This window comes from Myotis daubentonii, chromosome 3 (genome assembly GCF_963259705.1).
Source record: "Myotis daubentonii chromosome 3, mMyoDau2.1, whole genome shotgun sequence".
NCBI classification, from domain to species: domain Eukaryota; kingdom Metazoa; phylum Chordata; class Mammalia; order Chiroptera; family Vespertilionidae; genus Myotis; species Myotis daubentonii.
Genome location: NC_081842.1, coordinates 120,275,432 through 120,297,012, shown reverse-complemented (window position 1 = coordinate 120,297,012; position 21,581 = coordinate 120,275,432). Strand labels below are relative to the sequence as shown.

At 43.8% G+C, this 21,581-nt stretch overlaps 1 protein-coding gene across 2 annotated transcripts in view; it reads right to left on the bottom strand.

Annotated features, from left to right (window-relative positions):
- Positions 1–878: 878 nt before the first annotated feature.
- The window catches only part of RPIA (ribose 5-phosphate isomerase A), a 30,384-nt gene continuing 9,681 nt past the window's right edge, over positions 879–21,581 (bottom strand). Inside the window, exons 4-9 of one of the 2 annotated variants that reach the window (XM_059688385.1) lie at positions 19,942–20,001; positions 13,121–13,185; positions 11,829–11,897; positions 10,994–11,135; positions 8,401–8,500; positions 879–1,786 (exon numbers count right to left, since the gene is read on the bottom strand). In XM_059688385.1, the coding sequence (XP_059544368.1) occupies positions 1,689–1,786; positions 8,401–8,500; positions 10,994–11,135; positions 11,829–11,897; positions 13,121–13,185; positions 19,942–20,001 (534 nt within the window). In that variant the 3' untranslated portion in view covers positions 879–1,688. The remainder of the gene's footprint in view (positions 1,787–8,400; positions 8,501–10,993; positions 11,136–11,828; positions 11,898–13,120; positions 13,186–19,941; positions 20,002–21,581) is intronic. The other variant, XM_059688386.1, reaches the window with a different exon arrangement.

The window sequence follows — 21,581 nt, the reverse complement described above, 5'->3', positions numbered from 1 at the left end:
TCCCAGCAATGAGTGAGGCAACTATTTTTTTTTTTAATCCTCACTCAAGGATATTTTTCCATTGATTTTTAGAGAGAGTGGAAGAGAGGGAGGAAGGGGAAACACCGATGTAAGAGACTCAATTGGTTTCCTGCAACCGAGGTACATGCCCTTGACCAGGAATCGAACCCGTGACCCTTCGGTCCATGGGTCAACACCCTAACCACTGAGCCAAACCTGCCAGGGCATGGGGCAACTATTTTTAAAGAGCACCTTGAGTGTGAAGAAAAAGAGAAGGAATTCAGCAAAGAATGCCTCTTCAACACCCAGTCCTGATTAACTTTTATTCTGCAATTTAATTTAGCAGAAATTTAGATGTCAACCAGTTTGTAGCTATAATCCAATCTTCAAAACAGAGGACAAGCCAACTGTCCTAAGTATTGTGCAAAGTTAGCATGGGCAGATCAGGGTTCTCAGATGGGTCTCCCCATTGCATGAGACTTACCACTGAGCGCTCACAGCTTCTCCTGTCTATGAGGTATGAGGTTGTCTGAACAAGTCACTGCTCACTGGGCACACAATGAAGATTACAGTGGAGGGAATAAAGGTGAATTCAGGTCACCCATGTCACTGCTTGTCAACTGCCATGACTAAAGGTTTCACTAATATAAAACTTGGGAATAATTTGATTTGTTTAGCTGTGTTACACTCAACTAACAAAGAAAATAAAATTGATACCAAGCTCTCTCAGAAATAAAGGAAATATTTACCTATGCTTTGGCTCAAGATTTCTTGAGTAAATTCCACCCCTTATCAGAGATCCAATGTAAACTGGGTGAGCAAAATAGATTTCTACTTTTCCACAAAACTGCTGCAAATTCTATAGTAAAGACAAAGGCTAAGAATGGCACCATATTTTTTATTCCAACCCTCAAACAATATAAAGAGGTAAGAACTTCTGATGCTGAGCCATGCAAGTAATAATAAAGAAATAGGTAAAATACTAACAACAAAAAGACAAGCATTTAAAAGTGTCTCATTTCAAGTGCTTCTGGCCACCTGCTTCCAACAGCAGGGTTCCGAGTGAACCCCTGGCCTTCACAGAACCACCAGTTTCTCCCTGGGAGTTTACAATCACTGCGCACCACACCCTACATGCACCAGACTTCTGTAAACCGCGTCTAGAAAAGTGCAACAAGGAACTGTGCGTGATCACAACAAAACGGAAACCCAGGAAGGAGCGAGGAAGAACAGCGAGCTGCCATGTTTCGGTAAGGTGTCAGGGAAGCACCGCTGCTGGGCCCTTCCTTTATCAGTTTAAAGAAAAATTCTGATTTACATAAAGAAAAATTCTGATTTACATAATTCACCAAACTCAATATTCAGAAGCTTAACCATCAGGCTCACGTTAAAAATTTACAAGACAGTCCCCCTCTTTTTATTTTGGTAAATGCTTTACATAAAACATGAAATCAAGTTGTACTTTATTTTAAAAACACAGCATTTTTAATAGTAAAAATATATGTTTATACTTCTCTTTTTAAAAAAGACATTTAATAACAATACAAGAAGGCTGGATTTCACTCCCCACTCCACCCCACCCTGCCAGCAGGACCCTGGCACAGATACATTAAGGCAAAGGCTCCGGGAGAGGCATGTCCACCTGCTATGGCGGGGATTCCAGGTGAGCACACTGCACACCTGGAGCATCAGCAGAAAGGCTTCTCCCGCATGTTCACTGAGCCGTCCTGCATCCCAAAGTAGACCCTCTCAGCCATGTTGATGAACAGGCCAGTGTCCACCACACCTGCAGGACAAAGGACAGAAGGAAACATTAAGTTTCAGCTTCCCAAGGCAAGAAAAGAATCAAGGATCTCAGGTTCAGTAGGAGCAGCAACCATTAACAACAATGGACAAATGAAAAGAGATTCTGATTCTCATTATTTCCTCTTACAATTCCTTTCTCCCCTGCTTTCTTGGCTCCCTTTCTAAGCCCATATATAGCAAGCTCTCTCCTGCTCAGAGCCTTTGGTCATGCTGCTCCCTTTGTCTGCACTAGTCATCTTTGAAAGCTTCAAAGCTGCCTCTTCTATGTTCTCCAGATGCCATATGACAAGTCATTTTCCAGTTGAAAGGTCTCCCATGACTACTCTACATAACCATTCCCAAATACTCTAAATCATACTGTCAGCCTTACAGGTTTCCCCAGAGCCCAAGAGGATATTTGCAGTGTGTATACCCAACCAAAACCCCCATCAAAATCTATAAGCAACTCTCCAAATCAGTCAGAAGACAGGCAACCCAGCAGAAAAATGGGCAAAAGACTCAGAGGTTCTCCACAAAAGAGGTTATCCAAAATGGCAAATAAACATGAAAAATGGGGTCAAACAAGACAAAAAGGAATGCAAATTATAACTATGAGACACCACCAATTGTTCCCCAGAAAGAGTAGGATGAAATTTGATGAGGATGAAAAGACATTTCTACCCATGGACAGAGGGAGTAATTGGCAAACCACTTTGGAAAATGTTTGTTGATATATTCTCTAAAGCCGAACATATTCATACCTAATGATCCAGCAATTCTACTCTAGTTATATAAGCAACTGTTAGGCATACATACGGTCATAAAGAAACATGCTCAAGAACGTTCACAGCAGTACTTTCCCTAGTAGCTAAAAACTGGAAACACCCAAATCCTCTGCTCATCAAGAGCAGACTGAATATGCACTTTCTTTCACACATACAAATATGATGGAATATTATTCAGCAATAAGAACTACAAGTGTGAGCAACCTTTATTGAAAATATTTACATCATCCAGTTAACCCTAAACAACTGGGCACCAACTTCCCTTGCAGCAGAAAACTGAAGTACAACCACAGTTGGCCCTCCGCATAGGCTAGACTAACCCTTGGGCAGCATGGATTTCAACCGCAATTATTAACTGAAAAATCTGCATATAAGTGGATTCACGCAGTTCGAATCCTGTGTTGTTCAAGGGTCAACTGTATGCACATATGCTACAATGAAATATCAGTGTTCAAGTATCAGAAAAAAGTTTAATGAGGAAAGTGGCACCTGCATAAGTTGCTGTTAGGTAAATTGGTACAATCCATGCAGAGCAATTCAACACCATCTAGAACACAAGATACACTTATCCTTTGATGTAGTGACTCCCTTCTAGCAAAGGACTGGAAACAAATATCCCCTAATGGAGAGCTGAGTAAATAAAATATGCAATAGCTATAAAATGAAATGTTATGCATTATTTTATAACACTGGTTTAGTGATAAACTCCTTTAGCTTTTTCTTGTCTGGGAAGCTCTTAATTTGTCCTTTGATTTTTAGATGACAGCTTTGCTGGGTAGACTTGTCTTGGCTGAAGGTCCTTGCTTTTCATCACTTTGAATATTTCTTGCTAACCCCTTCTAGCCTGAAAAGTTTCTGTTGAGAAATCAACTGACAGTTTAATGGGAGCTCCCTTGAAGGTAACTGCTTTTCTTTTGCTGCTTTTCAGATTTTATCTGTCTTTAACCTTTACATCATTGGGGTCATCTTGTTTGGGACTCTTTGTGCTTCCTGGACTTGTGCATCTATATCCTGCACAAAGTTATAGTAGTTTTCAGTCATTATTTCTTCAAATAGATACTCAATTCCTTACTCTTTTCTTCTAGTACCCCTATGATACGGATGTTGTTATGCTTCATGTTGTCCCAGTGGTCCCTTAAATTATCCTCTAATTTATTTTTTGTTTCTGATTGGATGCTTTCTGCTACCTTGTCTTCCAAATCACTGATTTAATCCTCTGCTTCATTTAATCTGCTGCTAATTCCTTCTAGTGTATTCATTTGTTATTGTATTCTTCATTTCAGACTGATTCTTTGTGATTTCCATGTCATTTTTTATACTTACTGTCTCTTTAAGTTCTCACTGAGTTCATCCATTCTTCCCCTAAGTTCCTTGACCATCCTTATAACCACTGTTTTGAACTCTCTATCTGGTAGATTGCTTGCCTCCATTTCATTTAGTTCTTTTTCTGAATATTTCTCCTGTTCTTTCATTTGGGGCATGTTTCTTTGTCTCCACATTTTGGCTGCCTCGCTGTATTTGTTTCTGTGTATTAGGTTGAACTGCTGCCTCCCAGTCTTGGTAAGATGGCCTTATGTAGTAGGTGTCCTGTGGGGCTCAATAGTGCTGCAGTCTCCTTGATCACCTGAGTTAGGTGCTCTAGGAATGTCCCTTGTGTGGGTTATATGAACCCTCCTGTTGTAGTTGAGTCTTGACTGCTGTTGGCCCATCCGTGTATGGGGATGACCCTTGGGCTGACTAACTGTGAGGGTTGAACACCTAATAATGTATGAGGTACTGTGTGGGGGCTAACCCACAAAGCAGAATTTGCCTCAGCAGGAGCTGGTATCTGCGGAGATCTCCCTTTGGGTGTGCCACTTGTGGAGCTAATTTCTTGTGCTCAGATGTGGTCTGAAGCCTGCCACTGGATGTACTAATTCTAGGGCCTCTTGGGAGAAACGCTAGTGCAGGTCAATGTCAGGTACTACTTATGACTGCCTGTTTAGAGCTCCAAAGCAATCCATAGTTAGTGGCTGCCTCTGCTGGGCCTCACTGCATGTGGGAAGAACCAAGCTGGGCCTGAGGCAGAATACCACCAGTACTGAGTCTGGGGCAGGTCAGCAAAAGACACAGCACCCAAGACCCAGCTCCCCATGCTGGCTGCCTGTTAAACTCAGCCACTAAAAGAGCCTGCGCTGCGTGAGTTACATGAGGCAGGTTCTCAGTTGTGCTGGGCTGCATATCTGGCACTTCGGCCAGACGGGGCACTCTGTGCTTTCTGTTCCTAAAACACATAGATAGGAATGTGCTGACATCAGACCAGGCCTTGAGATATGGTCTCATGGCCCCTTCCCAGCATGCTGTACTCTCTGTTCCTAGAACACATAGATAGGAAGGTAGTCACTATAACTGTGTCAGGAACTAACTGTGTACACAAGGTTTTGTAACTAACTTTGTGGTTTTTGCAAATAAAAATGCTGGAACTCCTGTAGTTGGCGCTGCAGTTCAGCCTCTGCTTCGGCAGGGTGCTGTAACTGTAGTCGCTGGCCAGCTTAATAAAGGCTCCTAAATTTTGATCTGAGTCCCTGGTGGTCATCTCTGCAAGTCACCCCATTACACAGTGCGTCACCAGGTAGGAACAATAGGTATTCTCCAGATCTATACAGGTTTCAGTATCAGTGCCAGTGCTGAGATTGAGGCAACTCAGCAAAGTGTCAGGGTATCCAAGTCCAGCTGCCTCCCTGTTGGGTGCCCACAAACCTTTGTAGTAGGGTGGGGTCTCGAGGAGTCATCAGGGTGAGGCCAGCAGAGTTCATCAGGCTAAAACAGAGTAAGATTTGTTCATGCAGAGGGAGGGCTCTGCACAAGAACAGTGACCAGTGGGTGTGTGCAGGGAATAATGGTCTTCACCTGAAAGCCACACAACTCAGTCTCTCCCTATGTGTCTCTGACACCCCCTTAGTCTTCCTGGACATCCTTGAGAGTCCCTCAAGAAAGACTGCAGCAGAAACCTAGGCTGGCTGCAGCAAGCAAGGTGTAAGCTTGGCGGGTGGGGCCACAGAGTCAGGAGGGTGAAGCTAGTCATGCAGTTATTTTAAAAAGAAGAATAAGGAAGCTCTATTGACTATTCTGTATTAATCTCTAAGACAGGAAAAACTAGGAAGCAAAACCTGTATCTAGTGTGCTTCCCACTTGTGTAAAAGGGCTGAGGCAGGGGAGGGTTGATTTGTTTACCGAAGAATAACTCAAGGACACAGTTTTGGTAACATTGGCTGCCTACAGACAAGAAAAGTTGGAGGGGTAGAAGGAAGAGATTCTTCACTGTTCATTCTTGTAATATAAACTATGTAAATTCAAAAGAATAAATAATATTAAACTTCTAGTCCAGAGTTCAGGTCCCTGTTTGGGTGCCAAAATAAAAAAAATAAAAAAATATTAAACTTCTAAAGACACCCTCAAGCCCTAGCTTGTTTGGCTCAGTGGATAGAGCTTCAGCCTGAGGAATGAAGGGTCTTGGGTTGAATTCCAGGGCACATACCTCAGTTGCAGGCTCAATCCCAGGCCCTGCTTAGGGTGCTCATAGGAGGCAACCAATCAATGTATTCACATCAATGTTTCTCTCTCTCTTTCTCTCTCCATCTCTCCCCCTCCCTTCCACTCTCTCTAAAGATCAATGGAAAAATATCCTCAGATGAAGATTAACCAAAAAATATTTTAAAAAATAAAGACACGCCCAATAAAATCAGTTATTTTCAATGAAAAGCCACCAGGTAGAGAATAAATCTGCTGAAACACAAAGGTTCCTGGTACTGAACAATGCCAACATAACTGGAGCCTCACAAAGATAAGTCAAGTGGGCCACTCAAGACCCATCCTTTTCAAATTTCTGTAATACAAGGTGACCCAAGAGAAAGTCAAACCAGGTTCAGAAAATGTTTCAAAAAAAGAGCAGAGATGAATGGCAACAGTCTAAGGTCTCATCTGAGAGCAACCTCTCCTCAGGTATGAAGGGCAGAGGTGGCTCAGGATGGACATGGGGAAAGAACCCCAGTAGCTCTGACCCTTCTATAGAGCCTGTCTTCTCTGAGTATAACACAATGGAACATCCAAGGGGATGCATGGTTCAGCTCGCCTCTAAGTGACCTAATGAAATCACATGGGACAAGGTAGGCGACAGGAACAGAAAGGGAAACTTGCCCTGCTTCTCCTACCTTGATCTTGGTCCAGCAGCAAGTATTACAATGGGCCAAATTGGGAAGAGGAAAAAAAACACAAATCACACAGATGATCCTGGTCGCACTGTACTAAATAATTTCCTATCTAGCCTCTTTTTTTTTCGTTTTCTTCACTTTAAGTTCTTAAAATTTTAACCATCTCTAGGCTGTGACTTATACTTGAGGTGAAGAGCAAAGTATGGAAGAAATTGTCTCACTAAGGACATCTCAATGCCTCAATAAGCCAACAAAGGTCTGAGCAGGAGCAGCAGCGCTACACAGTTGGACTGGGAGACTTTCCTGCAGAGGAGCAGTGCTGACAGTGGCAAGCTGTTTCCTACTTGCCCCCTGGGTTGCCTGTACTGTCATTAGGGCAAACCCTCTTATTGCACTAACAATGACCTCTATATCTTATCTTCCTCCTGCTTCTTGGCTCTTTAGTGCTTCCATTAAAAACATAACACTGAGAGAATAAGCCTAATTCAACTCATTTTTTTTATTTAAAAAAATCTGGTAAAAAATACTCAATGGAAGCCTAAAATAGTGAACTAAAGGGTGGAAGAATTAGCTCTTTATTACATGGCATATACTCACACCACTTTCAATCCCAAATACCATGGATAACTTACAATTTAGCATTAATTAATGGTAAAGATAGTATCTTTTCTTTCATTCATTAAACACCGCCTTGTGTTTTAACTCAGTCCTCCCAACAATCCTGTGAGGTAGGTATTAGAACGAGCCTTTTACAGAAGAAGGGACAGTAACTAACCGCACCTGGGCCATGCTGACAGAGCAGGGCTGGGTTAGGGCCTGTGCTGTGGTAGTCTGTTCCAAGATCTACTTAGCCACTATCACCTGCTAAATTGACCTTCTCTGCCACATGAGCCAGTTCTGGGCCTAGAATATTCCATGTCATGGAGTATTGGCAGCTAGAATCTTAGTCTCTCAATATGTAAAACTAACATTTTTCAGCTCTCCCTCCTCCTTTTAATCCCCTTCTATGAGCCCTTAATAGCTCCTCCAATACACACTCATAACTCACCTCTACACTGCCCACCCAGCCTTACCCAGTGCCCCAGACCCCATGGTTCTTCACTGCTCCAAATGATCATGTCACACAGCCCCTCTGTGACCTGGCTCTCAAAGAAATAAGGACTAAAAGTTCAGGCCTAGAGGCCACCTGGGACTCCCATTTTGGTGTCATGGCCTTTGGGCACATCCTTTAACCTTCTCCAATCTGTGTCCACTCTATAACTATGCAATCAAAGTGGGAGTCAGAGGAGACACCTGTAAACAGTGCAGGGTCCAGATTACACTATGCTGAAGCATAGCTCAAAAACTACCTCTATTCATGGAACTTCCCCACACTCCCCAAAAGACACAACCTTATATACTCTAGACTCTTGGTATTCCTCTAGCAGAATTTAGCACATGCCATCTTATTTGCAGGTATGACTCTATACAACCACAAAGTTTTCCTCTGGTTTATTCCATATTCTGTAGATGGGAGTATTCCTGTAACACATGGCACAATATCTTGCTTGTGGTCTGTATTAATGAATGTGGGTGAATGGAGTCCTTTTCCCCTACTGCTTAAGCAAAGGTCTTGGGAGGGTGACCACCACCCATATTACCTGGGGTCATTTTGATAGCTGTGTTCACTTCACTCCATTTGTGCACCCGGTCAAACTTCCAGTCCAAGATAAAATTTCCATTATCCGTCACCACGGGACCCTAGGAAATAATTTTCCACATTTTCCAAGGATGAAGATAAAGGTAGGTAGAGAGGGGCAGGAAAGTGGAAGCAATAACCAAAAACACTTATCCTAACTAACCCACTCCAAGCAGTACTCCCGCCTCATGCTTTCCAGAAGGAAGTGCTGTGAAGCAGTACCGAGAAAAAGCTCTGACGTCAGAACTTGAGTATAGACCTCAGAGGAGCCACTGACTCCTATGAACCTCAGATTCCTCAACTGCAGAAAAGGAGCATTTCATACTTCATAAGGCTGCTTAGGTATAAACCACATGAGTGAGCATTTACCACAGTGAATGCTCAGAGAGAGTTCAATACTTCTTAGCTACCAACGTGGCATGATATTCTCAGAGCTTCCCATTAAGTACCAGCAATAATGTAAAAGGAGACAATGTTATTTCACAATTCAATTAAGCAGCTCCATCAAAAAGAAGCAGAGATGGGTTCTGAGGTCAAATAGATAGGGGTAGTTTCAGTTAATCCAGAATTCCTCAACAGGTTTGGGCACAAGAAAATGTTTAGTGCCACAAATGCTGACAGAGCACTACAAAGACAAAGAAACTAGGACTCTCCTGCAGACTGGAGGAGAAGGGGTGGGTGCTCAGTTAAGAGGTCCATAAAGGCAAGATGCTGAAGTTCTTGTCTGGAATAACCCCAGCTATGAAAGAGAACCTCCAACAATTTCTTCCTGGCCTTTCAGCTAGAAAGGGAGTCAGAGTCAGAGCTCTATGCAACCAGTATGATTAGGACAATGATTTTTAAAAGTCACAAAAACACCAGGAAGAAAACACATCAAAATAAATTATTTATGGCCCAGCCAGCATGGCTCAGTGGTTGAGCGTCAACCTATGAACCAGGAGGTCATGATTCGATTTCAGTCAGTGTTACATGCCCAGGTTGCAGGCTCGATCCCCAGTGGGGAGCATGCAGGAGGCAGCCCATCTATGATTCTCTCTCATCATTGATGTTTCTCTCTCTCCTTTTCTCTCTCTCTCCCCCTCTCCTTTCCTCTCTGAAATCAATAAAAATAGATTTAAAAAAATAAAAATGTACCAAGGAAGATTTACAAATAATCTTTCTTTTCTATATCTTACAAGCTTTTTATATACAGTGGAGCATCAGTTCTCAAACTTCATTCATTCCAGAAGGCTGTTGGAGAAGTGATTTGTTCAAAAACAATCATTTTTTCCCATTAGAAATAATGTAAATTGCATTAATTCATTCCAGACCCCTAAATTATTCCGTTTTAACCTTTCTTTTATACAGTACATGTACTATTTAATCTGATATAATGTACTACTGAATCTATAAACAAACACTTGTTTTCTTAAATTTAATGAACCACCCTACTAGCCTTAAATGAATCACTTTCAGCACTGGTTCTACGGGTGTCTTTCAGGAGGTATGTGGCATCTTCACTTTTTCACATTTTTGCCTCCAAAATGCTGTCACTGATGCTTTCCTTTATTCAAATCAACAATTTTTCTACCTCTTCAATTGCTTGTGATCATTGTTTTGTGAGCACTTTCACAGCCTTAGCAACAGGAGCACTATTGATGGCCTCTTTACCATACATTTTAAAATTGTGCTAATTGTCCATTTTGTCAGTAACAAAAGCAAAAAAAATACACAAAAAATATTCACAGCAATTTCCTGAGATGTTAACAAGGTGAGCTTTATTGTGAAAATGACCCATACTGGCACATTCTCTCCTCTGTTTGTGGCCTGAGAGACACTTTTTTCATGCTGATATAGCAGCATAAAAGGGTTGTCAGGTTGAAAACTGAAGTTTTGTTACAACTTGGTGAAGTGCTGAATTGTTTGAGATGGGAGCCATTTGAGAACAGAGGTTTGACTGTATGTTTTTAAGTATAATTAGTTTTTAGGCTATTACTTTTTCTTTTTTGTTTATTTTTGGGTAAGAAAAACAAGTTCAGTGTAGCCAACCTTAAAAGCTGAAGGATTAAGTATCTAGAATCTATTCCTAAGGAGGGGTCCACATCCCCTAAGAAATTCTATTTCTTGTCAAATTTTGTCACAGAATGAGAAAAGAGGAAAAAAGAAAATTATACCAGGAGCCCTGAAAAACTTTATGCCCCAGGGGCTTCCCCAAAGCCCAGTTTAGCCTACGTTAATCAGGGTGGTGCAGGGTTCAGGTACAAATGTCAGATCACCTGAGGAGCATCAGCCCTAACACGAGACAGAGAGAATCGTTTCCCCACTTGTACGGAAGATACACACTGCATTAAGACTTATCCACAAGAGTCTGAATGTAGGAATTAATAAAGAAGCACTTTACAAATAAAGAAACCAATTTAAAGTAAATAAAGGCTTGCGGCCCAGACAGGCTCAGAGGACCTAATGAAACGGAAAGAGTACACTGAGAACCTGGGGACACAAGGACTTTCCCATCACTGATGCAGACACAATACTGAGGCCCTGGACTGTTCTCAAGAAACCTCACCACCACTTACTGCCTTGTTGACGGCCATTCGAAGCTCAACCACACCCCCGAACTTCTGAGTAACAGCTCGGCTCACTGGGACATAAGCCATAGGGATGACCTCGATGGGGATTCCCTTGTGCCACTGATCCCCAAGGTTCTTTGAATCTTTCCTGGAAATAGAGTCAAAAACTACAATAAATATAAATAAGCTCAATGGTACAGATAACACCAAATTCAGGAATGGTGTTAATTTATATGGTGAAATGGCACAGGAGGCAAACAGGAATAATACACAGAGGTTTTAAATGCATCTGAAGTAATGATAACAAAAATGTTGAATTTAATTATGACTAGCTTTGTGTGGTATACAGGTGTTTATTATTTATGTTCTTCCCACAACTATACTTCACAAGTATATACTTAATAAAAATAAATAACAGCCTCAGCACAAGTCCTCTCCCAGACTCCTTGAAGGAGAGAACCTGAGAGACGGGTCAGACTGTCCACAACAAGAGTCACACGTGACCCTGGAGGAAACAGGGTGTGCTGAGTCACTGCCCGTGGGCAGTGCTTGCCCAGCTTCCTCTGAGGCTCCCTGGGAGGATCAAATGAATGACATATGAGGACATGCTCTGTTGACATGTGAGGCAAGCTGCTCCTCCTTCCAAAGGACACTTAAAGAGCAATGTCTCCCTTTGGCATGAAAGCATATCGTGACACTCCTCGACACTGCCTAAGTCCCAGGCACGAGTCTCAAAGTCAGACAGTCCCTCCAGGTCTCTAGTTCCTCCTCTGTAAAATACAGATGAGGCCCAAGACGGACTACCTCCTTGGTGGACAATTCAGAACAATAAACACTATACCTGAAGTCAGCAATCACGATGAAGCGACTGGCATAGCCCGCCACAATCTTCTCCTGGGTCAGGCAGCCTCTGGGAATGGGAAGAAGAAAGTAAACACAGGGCTAAGACAAAAACTTGATTTGAGAACTAGTCAGATACAGAAAATCCAAATTCACTCAATTCTGGTACTTAAAGAAAGCCTCACTTTTTAATTCTTAAAGGACTGACCCATCCTGCTATGCAATGAATTGAACTGTGTTCTATCCAAATTCTAAAGTTTAAGCTGTAATTGGCAGTGTGACTGTATTTGGAGATGGGGCCTCTAAGGAAGTAATTATGATTAAATGAGATCATATGGGTGCAGCCCTGGTTCGGTAAGATGAAAGTCTTAATGACCAGAGAGTTTACTTACTCTCTCCCCTCACCATGTGAAGACACAGTGAAAGGCAGCCACCTTCAATTAAAGAGCCTTCAGAACTAAGAAATTTCTGTTGTTGCAGCCACCCAGGCTATGGTGTTTTGTTACGGCAGCCAAAGCTAAGACACTCTCTTTCCACCACATGGACTATGGGAAACCTTAGCTTGTGTCTGGGAGAAACCCAGAAATGGGACAATGGTTCCCAGTTAGACCAGGGCAAATGCCATCTAAGATGCATATGTGAGGAAGTCCCAAGCTTAGGGAAATGTCATCTGAGCATGGGTAGGGGTCTATAGCTTGAGAAGTAAGGTAAGCTTGGAACAATCTGACTTATAGGCTATTTGACAGTCAGGGTGATGAAGCAGAGAGAGCACAATGAGCTTTTAAACAAACTTTGTGTCATTTCAAGAGTCTACTTGATTATAAGAACCAGCAGAACAGAAATTCTGCAACTCACCCTTCCCTAACCCCCAAATCACCACTTAAACACCTGATGTTTTCTAAATGAATGAATACATACATTACTAAGTACTCAGAGGTAAGAGTAGCTTTAAAGCAACGATCACACACTGGTGCCCACAGACCTAGTAATCTAGCCCCAGTAACATACTTGTTTAGCTCGCATAATTTTAAAGCTTGAAATCACAGAAGAACATGGACACGGAGAACCTATTAGGATGAATAATCTCACTGAATAGGCCCAGGTTCCTAGTCACCAAATTCTGCAACTAATAACCAGAAATGCCAATTCGGCTCTCCAGCCATAGCTCTTGGCATCCTAGTAGAAAGACAAACTCAGGTACATCACAGTGGCAATTTGCTTCTTCTGAAATCCATTTTGCTTTGCTAAGAACTGGCAGACACTCCTTAGCAAGAAAGTCGCCACAATACTCACCCACCACCCTTGATGAGATTGAGATCAGCATCTACTTCATCAGCACCATCAATGGCGAGGTCAATCTGTGTTGGGAGAAGGAAAGATAGAAAAGCCACTATGCCTTTGAAGGGAAGGCTCTGTACCAAGCTTGAACATGCAATACCTTCAATACAATCAGACCCTCAGCAGCCCGTCCGACTAGCAAGGCACAGTTACCTGCTTTTAACCAATCAAGACCCTAAGGCTCTGAGAGGTTAAACTGTTCTCCTAGAGCAGCGTTCTCAAGCTGTGGGTCGCAACCCCTTTGGCGGTCGAACAACCCTTTCACAGGGGTCGCCTAAGACCATCCTGCATATCAGATATTTACATTACGATTCATAATAGTAGCAACATTACAGTTATGAAGTAGCAACAAAAATAATTTTATGGTTGGGTCACAACATGAGGAACTGTATTTAAAGGGCCAGAAGGTTGAGAACCACTGTCCTAGAGTCACCGAGAAACAAGCATGGGGCCTGGGGACCCCTCAGTCCAGCTCTTACATTCTCTTTTCTCACTGAAGGGCTTCTCTGTGGACAAGCTGGAATTATGGGGATCATGCAACCTCAATATGAGTGACATCACCCCCAAGCATAGAAACATATATACATGTATCTGTGGTATTGAAATGTCATGGAGGAAGGGAGGAGATCAGAAAAAAGAGGCTGAGAAATACTGACACAGAAGTCTCTATACTAGTGTGGCAAACACAGGCCATTTCGAGTGGACTAAGCAGACCCATAAAGAGTTATAAAGCTGACACACAGTTGCTGTGATCCAGAATTGGAAATTATCTGAGGTGCCCCATGGTCCTGCCAAACTACCCATCTGGGCTTGCCCACTCTTTCATTAGAAAGCTCCACTACTAGCCCCAAATGCGGTCAAAGGACAAATTAATTCATTCACCTTTCAAAACTCGGAATCAAGGAAGTTATTTATTTATATTTCCCATCACTCCTGGTACTCTGCATGGACAATGTGAGAGTTTCGAGTATGGTTTTTTAAAATAGCAATAGAAAACCTCAGGGTGCAGATTCAGTTCAAGCTGTAGTTGGAAGATGCTTGGTGCAGCTGCTGGGGCACAGGAGTAAGGCCCACAAAGCTTCAGGCATGCACCCTTGCTGCTGTCTCTTACCGATGTGCCCTTTATCCTAAGTCATAGCCTGCATTGCTCCTCCCTGGCCCTGCATAGGCCCTGGGCTGGACTTTGCCTGGACAACTGACTCTCCGGGGCCTGGAAGGTGGCAACCTTTCTGTTGGGATGGCAGGCCCATATTCAGGCTAAACTACTCTCCTAACAATATTGAACAGCTGATTCCACCTGTGCAAGCTCTGCCCACAGATTTCTCCCAATGAGCCCTTCCATGGTTCTTGCTAAGCCCTCTGAAGCCGGTGTGCACCATGACAACTAGATTACTAGACCACCACCAAGTGCCAACCATCAGCCTGGTTTTGGACGGTTATAACCCTGCCTGACTCCTCTAATACAGCCTTATCCGCTTTCCTTTCCCCCACTATATCAGTGCATTCCACCTCTCAGTCCTAATCACCCCAGCCAGCCAGGGCACTGTCCACATACACCCTGTGCCTGCCCAGAATTGCTCCTGTAGTGCCCATCTATCCCTCTACAGAATGTTCTGTCCAGCTCTTGTCACCTAGCCTTCAGAGCTCCACTCATCTTTACCTCTTCCCAAAAAGCCCTTCTAAGTAACATCACTCTAGAGGAGCGGTTCTCAACCTGTGGGTCATGACCCCTTTGGCGGTCGAACGACCCTTTCATAGGGGTCGCCTAAGACCATCCTGCATATCAGATATTTACATTACGAGAGAAACCAAGATGGCGGCATAGGTAAACACCTGAAATTGCTGCCTCGCATAACCACTTCAAAAATACAACTAAAAGACAAAATGGACATCATCCAGAACCACAGGAAGGCTGGATGAGTGGAAATTCTACAAGAAGAAGGAAAGAGAAAAGCACACTGAGACTCAGAGGAGGTGCACGTCAAAAGGGCTGGCAACTGAGGACACGGTTGTCTTTTTCAATCGGGAGGGAGACACAAGCTCCCGAAGGCCTTGACTCCAGTTCTGGGCAAGTCTCTGGGGACCCAGACTCATATGGGGAGAAACTGGATTGTCTGGCATCGAGCGGAACTCGAGGGAGGCTTTCTCTCAGAGGTGCTTACAGCGATTACCACCGGACACTGAGACCCGGGGCCTCTTAGGACAGGACTGAGGGTCAGCCATAGCAGTTTGCTCCACCCTGTTGATTCCCTGAGACCATGCCCCACCCAAGCTGTGCACAGAGGCTTTTGCATATGAATGACCTGGCCCTTTGCAATCTACAATTACCTAACAAACTGCAGCTGGGTCAGAGAGACCCAGAACATCCAAAAGAAGGCCCAAGGCCCCACAGCAGCTTGCACTGCTTCTCAGCTGGGCCTCATCTGGGCACCTCCAAACCCCAAACAAAGAAGAGGAATCTGCAGATCTCTCAGTAGCTCCTGCTGGGTAGCCTCAGGCAGAGGCTAAATTAGCACCTCCTTAGAGATTCAAGTGCCAGTGTACCCAGTGGTCAGAGTGGGACCATCCAGATTACAACTCCTCAGATCCATAAGGGACACACTCAGGGGGCAGACTCAGTGAGCACCAAAGCCCCATTGAAGCAAGTCTTGCCCCGCCCCATAATGGTGTCTCCAGCACAGAAGTTCTCCCACCATAGACACAGCTGATTCTCAGATCCAATTGGCCTGGAGTTAATTCCTCCCAGTGATTCCTACAACAATCAAGGCTTAACTACAACAAGATTGTGCCCAAAGCCCACAAAGGGATGCACCAAGAGTGTCCACCTCAGGTAATCGGGGAGGCTGAGCCACTGTGCCCTATAGGACACCTAGCACAGAAAGCCACTCTATCAACACAGGGAAGCAGCCAAAATGTGGAGACAAAGAAACAGGTCACAAATGACAGAAATGGAGGAAAGCAAACTACTGGAGATAGAGTTCAAAACCACGGTTATAAGGTTTTTCAAGAATTTTCTAGTGACTTCCAATAAATTTAGTGAGACCCTCAATAAGTGTAGTGAGACCCTCGAAGATATGAAAAAGTACCAACTAGAAATTAAGCATACACTGACTGAAATAAAGAATACTATACAGCAATCCAACAGCAGACTAGAGGATTACAAGAATCAAGTCAAAGATTTGAAGTATGAAGAAGTAAAAAACACCCAACCGGAAAAACAAAAAGAAAAAAGAATCCAAAATTATGAAGATAGTGTAAGGAGCCTCTGGGACAACTTCAAGCGTACTAACATCCAAATTATGGGGGTGCCAGAAGAAGAGAGAGAGCAAGATATTGAAAACCTATTTGAAGAAATAATGACAGAAAACTTCCCCTACTTGGTGAAAGAAATAGGCTTACAAGTCCACAAAGTGCAGAGAACCCCAAACAAAAGGAATCCAAAGAGGACACACCAAAACACATCATAATTAAAATGCCAAGAGCAAAAGACAAAGAGAGAATCTTATAAACAGCAAGAGAAAAAGAGTCAGTTACCTACAAGGGAGTACCTATACGACTGTCAGCTGATTTCTCAACAGAAACTATGCAGGCCAGAAGGGAGTGGCAAGAAATATTCAAAGTGATAAATAGCAAGAACCTACAACCAAGATTACTTTACCCAGCAAAGCTTTCATTCAGAATTGAAGGTCAGATAAAGAGCTTCACAGATAAGAAAAAGCTAAAGGAGTTCATCACCACCAAACCAGTATTATATGAAATGCTGAAAGGTATTCTTTAAGAAGAGGAAGAAGAAAAAGGTAAAGATACAAATTATGAACAACAAATACATATCTATCAACAAGTGAATCTAAAAATCAAGTGAATACAAAATCTGATGAACAGAATGAACTTGTGAATATAATAGAATCAGGGGCATAGAAAGGGAGTGGACTGAATTCTCGGGGGGAAAGGGGTATGGAGGGTACAGGACAAAAATCATACACCTATGGATGAGGACATTGTCAGGGGGTAAGGGCAGAGGGTGGGGTGGGTACCAGGTGGAGGGGAGCTATGGGGGGAAAAAAGAGGAACAACTGTAATGATCTGAACAAAAAAGATTTAAAAAAGAAAAGGAAGGAAGGAAGGAAGGAAGGAAGGAAGGAAGGAAGGAAGGAAGGAAGGAAGGAAGGAAGGAAGGAAAAAGAAAGAAAAGAAAGAAAAAGAAAGGAAGGAAGGAAGGAAGGAAGGAAGGAAGGAAGGAAGGAAGGAAGGAAGGAAGGAAGGAAGGAAGGAAGGAAGGAAGGAAGGAAGAAAGAAAGAAAGAAAGAAAGAAAGAAAGAAAGAAAGAAAGAAAGAAAGAAAGAAAGAAAGAAAGAAAGGAAGAAAGGAAGAAAGGAAGGAAGAGATGGGAACGTCAGAGTTCAGTGTCAGAGGAATGTCAGTGTCAGACTTGACCAACCTTTGCGAGCTTTGACGATGGAGAAAGGAAGGGGCCAGGAGGCAAAGAATGTGAGACACTTCTAGAACCAGAAAAGGCATGGGAGTCCATTCTGCCCCCAGCCTCCAGAAGGAATGAACCCCTGCAAACTCCTTGGCTTTAGCTCAGTAAAACTCAATTGATTTCTGACCTCCAGAACTGTAAAATAGCAAGTTTGTATTAATTTGTTAAACATAAATTTGTTATTGATGCAGGTCCCTGGCAATGAGCACGACAAGGGAGCCCAGCTGGTGTGGCTCAATGGTTGAGCATCAACCCATACACCCGGAGGTTGCCGATTCATTTCCTGGTCAAGTTCCAGGCTTGATCCTCAGAGGGGGTTGTGCAGGAGGCAACCAATTGATGTTTTTATCTCTCTCCCTCTCCCTTGCTCTCTCTGAAAATAAAAATCCTATCTAGTAAAAGACAAAAAGGGTATTAACCATACCTCCGCTAAGCTTCCCATTTGCTAATCAGGGAGATATGCAAATTAACTGCCAACAAAGATGGCGGCCAGCAGCCACGCAGCTGAAGCGAGCAGGAGGCTTGCTTGCTCCAGTGATGGAGGAAGCCAAGGTTCCCTGCCTGCCGCAGCCCGGCTCTAAGCTCCGAAAGCAACAGAGTTTCAATTATAGAAGCTAAACAAACCCCAGATACCTGCTTTCAGCCTGCCGTGGCCTCAGAGCTGGAGCCGGCTCTCAGCTCCAGTGAAAGCAGCAATGTTTCAATTATAGAAGGTAAATAAATCCCAGAATAAAAAAAAAGGAGAGGCTGGGAGCGTCAGTTGCCGGCCAGCCTGAAAACGGCCCTCAGCCCCTCACCCAGACTGGCCAGGCACCCCAGTGGGGACCCCTACCCTGAAGGGGGTGTGACCAGCTGCAAACAGCCATCAGCCCCTCGCCCAAGCTGGACAGGCACCCAAGAGGGACCCCCACCCTGATCCGGGACACCCTTCAGGGCAAACCAGCCGGCCCCCACCCGTGCACCAGGCCTCTATCCTATATAGTAAAAGGGTAATATGCAAACTGACCCTAACAGCAGAAAGACTGGGAATGACTGGTCACTATGACACACACTGACCACCAGGGGGCAGACGCTCAATGCAGGAGCTGCCCTCTGGTGGTCAGTGCGCTCTCACATGGGGGAGCTCTGCTCAGCCACAAGGCAGGCTGATCGCTGCCAGTACAGTGGTGGTGGTGGGAGCCTCTCCTGCCTCCTCAGCAGCGCTAAGGATGTCTGACTGCAGCTTAGGTCTGCTCCCCATTGGCAAGTGGACAACCCCCGAAGGCTGCCGGGCTGCCAGAGGGATGTCTGATTGCCATCTTAGGCCCAATCTGCCCGAGAGCAGGCCTAAGCCAGCAGGTGGTCATCCCCTGAGGGGTCCCAGACTGTGAGAGGGCACAGGCTGGGCTGAGGGACCCCCCCACCCCGAGTGGACAAATTTTTGTGCACCGGGCCTCTAGTATACATATAAAAAAACAAAAAACAGCCCTAACCGGTTTGGCTCAGCCAATAGGGCGTCGGCCTGTGGACTCAAGGGTCCCAGGTTCAATTCTAGTCAAGGGCATGTACCTTGGTTGCGGGCACATCCCCAGTGGGGAGTGTGCAGGAGGCAACTGATTGGTGTTTCTCTCTCATCGATGTTTCTAGCTCTCTATCCCTCTCCCTTCCTCACTGTAAAAAATCAATTTAAAAAAAAAATAAAAGCACGGCCTCGGGCAAGAGGCTGTGGCTTTTTCATAGCTTTGTAAAAGGTGGGTACATAATGGTACCCACTCTCAAGACTACTGGAGATTAAATAACTTACCACTGGTATAGCACTAAGCAAAGTATCAGGTATTCAGTAAGGGCTCAGTAACTGCTAACTATGAGCTTGCTACTCACCTTCTCAACTTCAGCCTCCTGATTACCCAGGTGTGTAATCATCTTTACCATAAAACTCACTGTAACCCATTTCCACATGAGCATGGCACCTCAGACGATCACTTCTCTTCTCCACATGGTGGTAAGCCCCGTGGGCTGGCTCACTATCATACATCTGTCCAAGGACTGAAGGAAGAAGCCCTGGGTGCAGCCAGGGCTCATCTAACCCCCTTCATGACACTCAAACTGAGCTCTCAGAGTTAAACCAAAGGGAAGGTACTGGAAACCAAACACCGCTCTGCTTGTGACCTCAGCCAGGATTAATACTCAAGGTCTCCAGAGAAAAGCTGGTATGATGAACTGACCTCTCTCCTACACGCGGCAGATACCCTGAGCCCATAGTCAAGCAACGGCCACACAAAAAGGAGACAGTAAGACAGAGCAGCCCATCTCTTACCTCTGGGTGTCGGTCCAGGTCACTGAGGGTTAAGCCATACTGCAGGATGAGCTGTCGGGCCTGCGGAGGACAGGGAAAAGCACCCATGATCACTTACTTTGAGCACGTGGCAAGGATTTGCAGAATCCTGTTGGATTTCAGTGTTGAATACTGAGTCCTGACTGAGGCTTCCTCCCAAATCAAATCCAAACCTGGCTCACCAGGAGATAGGAGATCTAGACCCATGAAACGCAAAGCTAAGCTACTTCATCCTAGAGCTAGAAGGAGGCAACCCAGCACTGAGCCTCAGTGCAGTCCCAGCTCACAGCTCTATTCAGTGGCCTGCTATTGAAGACAATGCCTCCTAAAGCAATGGAGTATTTTTAAAAACTTTCTAAAATATGAACCAAATCTATAAAACTATTAGAAAAAAATGTTTTAAACTCTAACAGTGGTGTAGCTCAGTGGTTGAGCATCAACCTATGAACAGGTCAGGGTTCTATTCCCAGTCAGAACGCATCACTGGGTTGCTGGCTCAATCCCCAGTAAGGGGCATGCAGGAGGCAACTGACCAGTGATTCTCATCATTTGTGTTTCTCTCTCTTCCTCTCCCTTCCTCTCTGAAATCAATAAAAATATGTTTATAAATAAATAAAATAAAAATGAAAATCCAACAATGTGGAAAAAAGACTGAAGATGACTAAGAATTGATTCCCAAGCTATACTATTGAGTAAAAATAAGCAAAGAACATATCCTCGAAGGAGTACATAAAGGTAGGACTTCTGGAATGGCTAAGTGATGAGCTCGGCAAATTGACAGGCCAGCCTGGGAGAGATTCAGGATGTTTGTGGGGGAAAATCAGCACCACTGACTTTATAGACATGACTATAGTTAACCTTTAAGAGGCTGACCAAGCAAAGAGTAGTGCTGGCCACCACCACACAGCCCTGAGCAGGACTCACAGCTAGAATAACTGCACATGAACTTCGACCACCCAAGTCCAGGAGGACTCAAGTTCACGTCATTGTTCACAACCTGCAAACGAACCAAAGGATGGAAAAGTTTCTTTCAAAGGCATGCCTTGAAAATATTTTCTGCTTAAAGTGAAAAACACCTGAGATTAAGAATCAGGAATAGGGTCTAATCTTAAATAAACCAGCTACATAAGCCCTGGCAAATTTTCTCATCTATAAAAAGATGGGGATGGATGAAATGACCAACATAAATCTTCACATCCAAAATTTAAGAATAAACTACAAAGACCCTGGAATTTGCAATATGTGGACTTCATTTGGACCCTGGTTCAAACTGTAAAAAATATTTTTAAGGATAAGACAAGAGGAGAATTTTGAACCCTGGATTTATATTTGATGCTATTAAAGATTACTGTTACATTTCAAAGTATTGTTGAGATGTTTAAAAGTCTCCCTAGTTTTCAGACAGACATAATGAAATATATACAGTGAATTGACACTAAGACTGGGATGTTTCAAAATAATCAAGGTGGAGCAGAATGGGGTACAGATGAAAACAGGCCATGAACTGATAATTGTTCAAACTGAGTAATGGGTACATGGAAATTCATTATATTGTTCTTTAGCCTTTCTGAAGTTTGAAGTTTTCCATAATAAAAGGCTGCCGGAAGCCGGACCACCCTTGC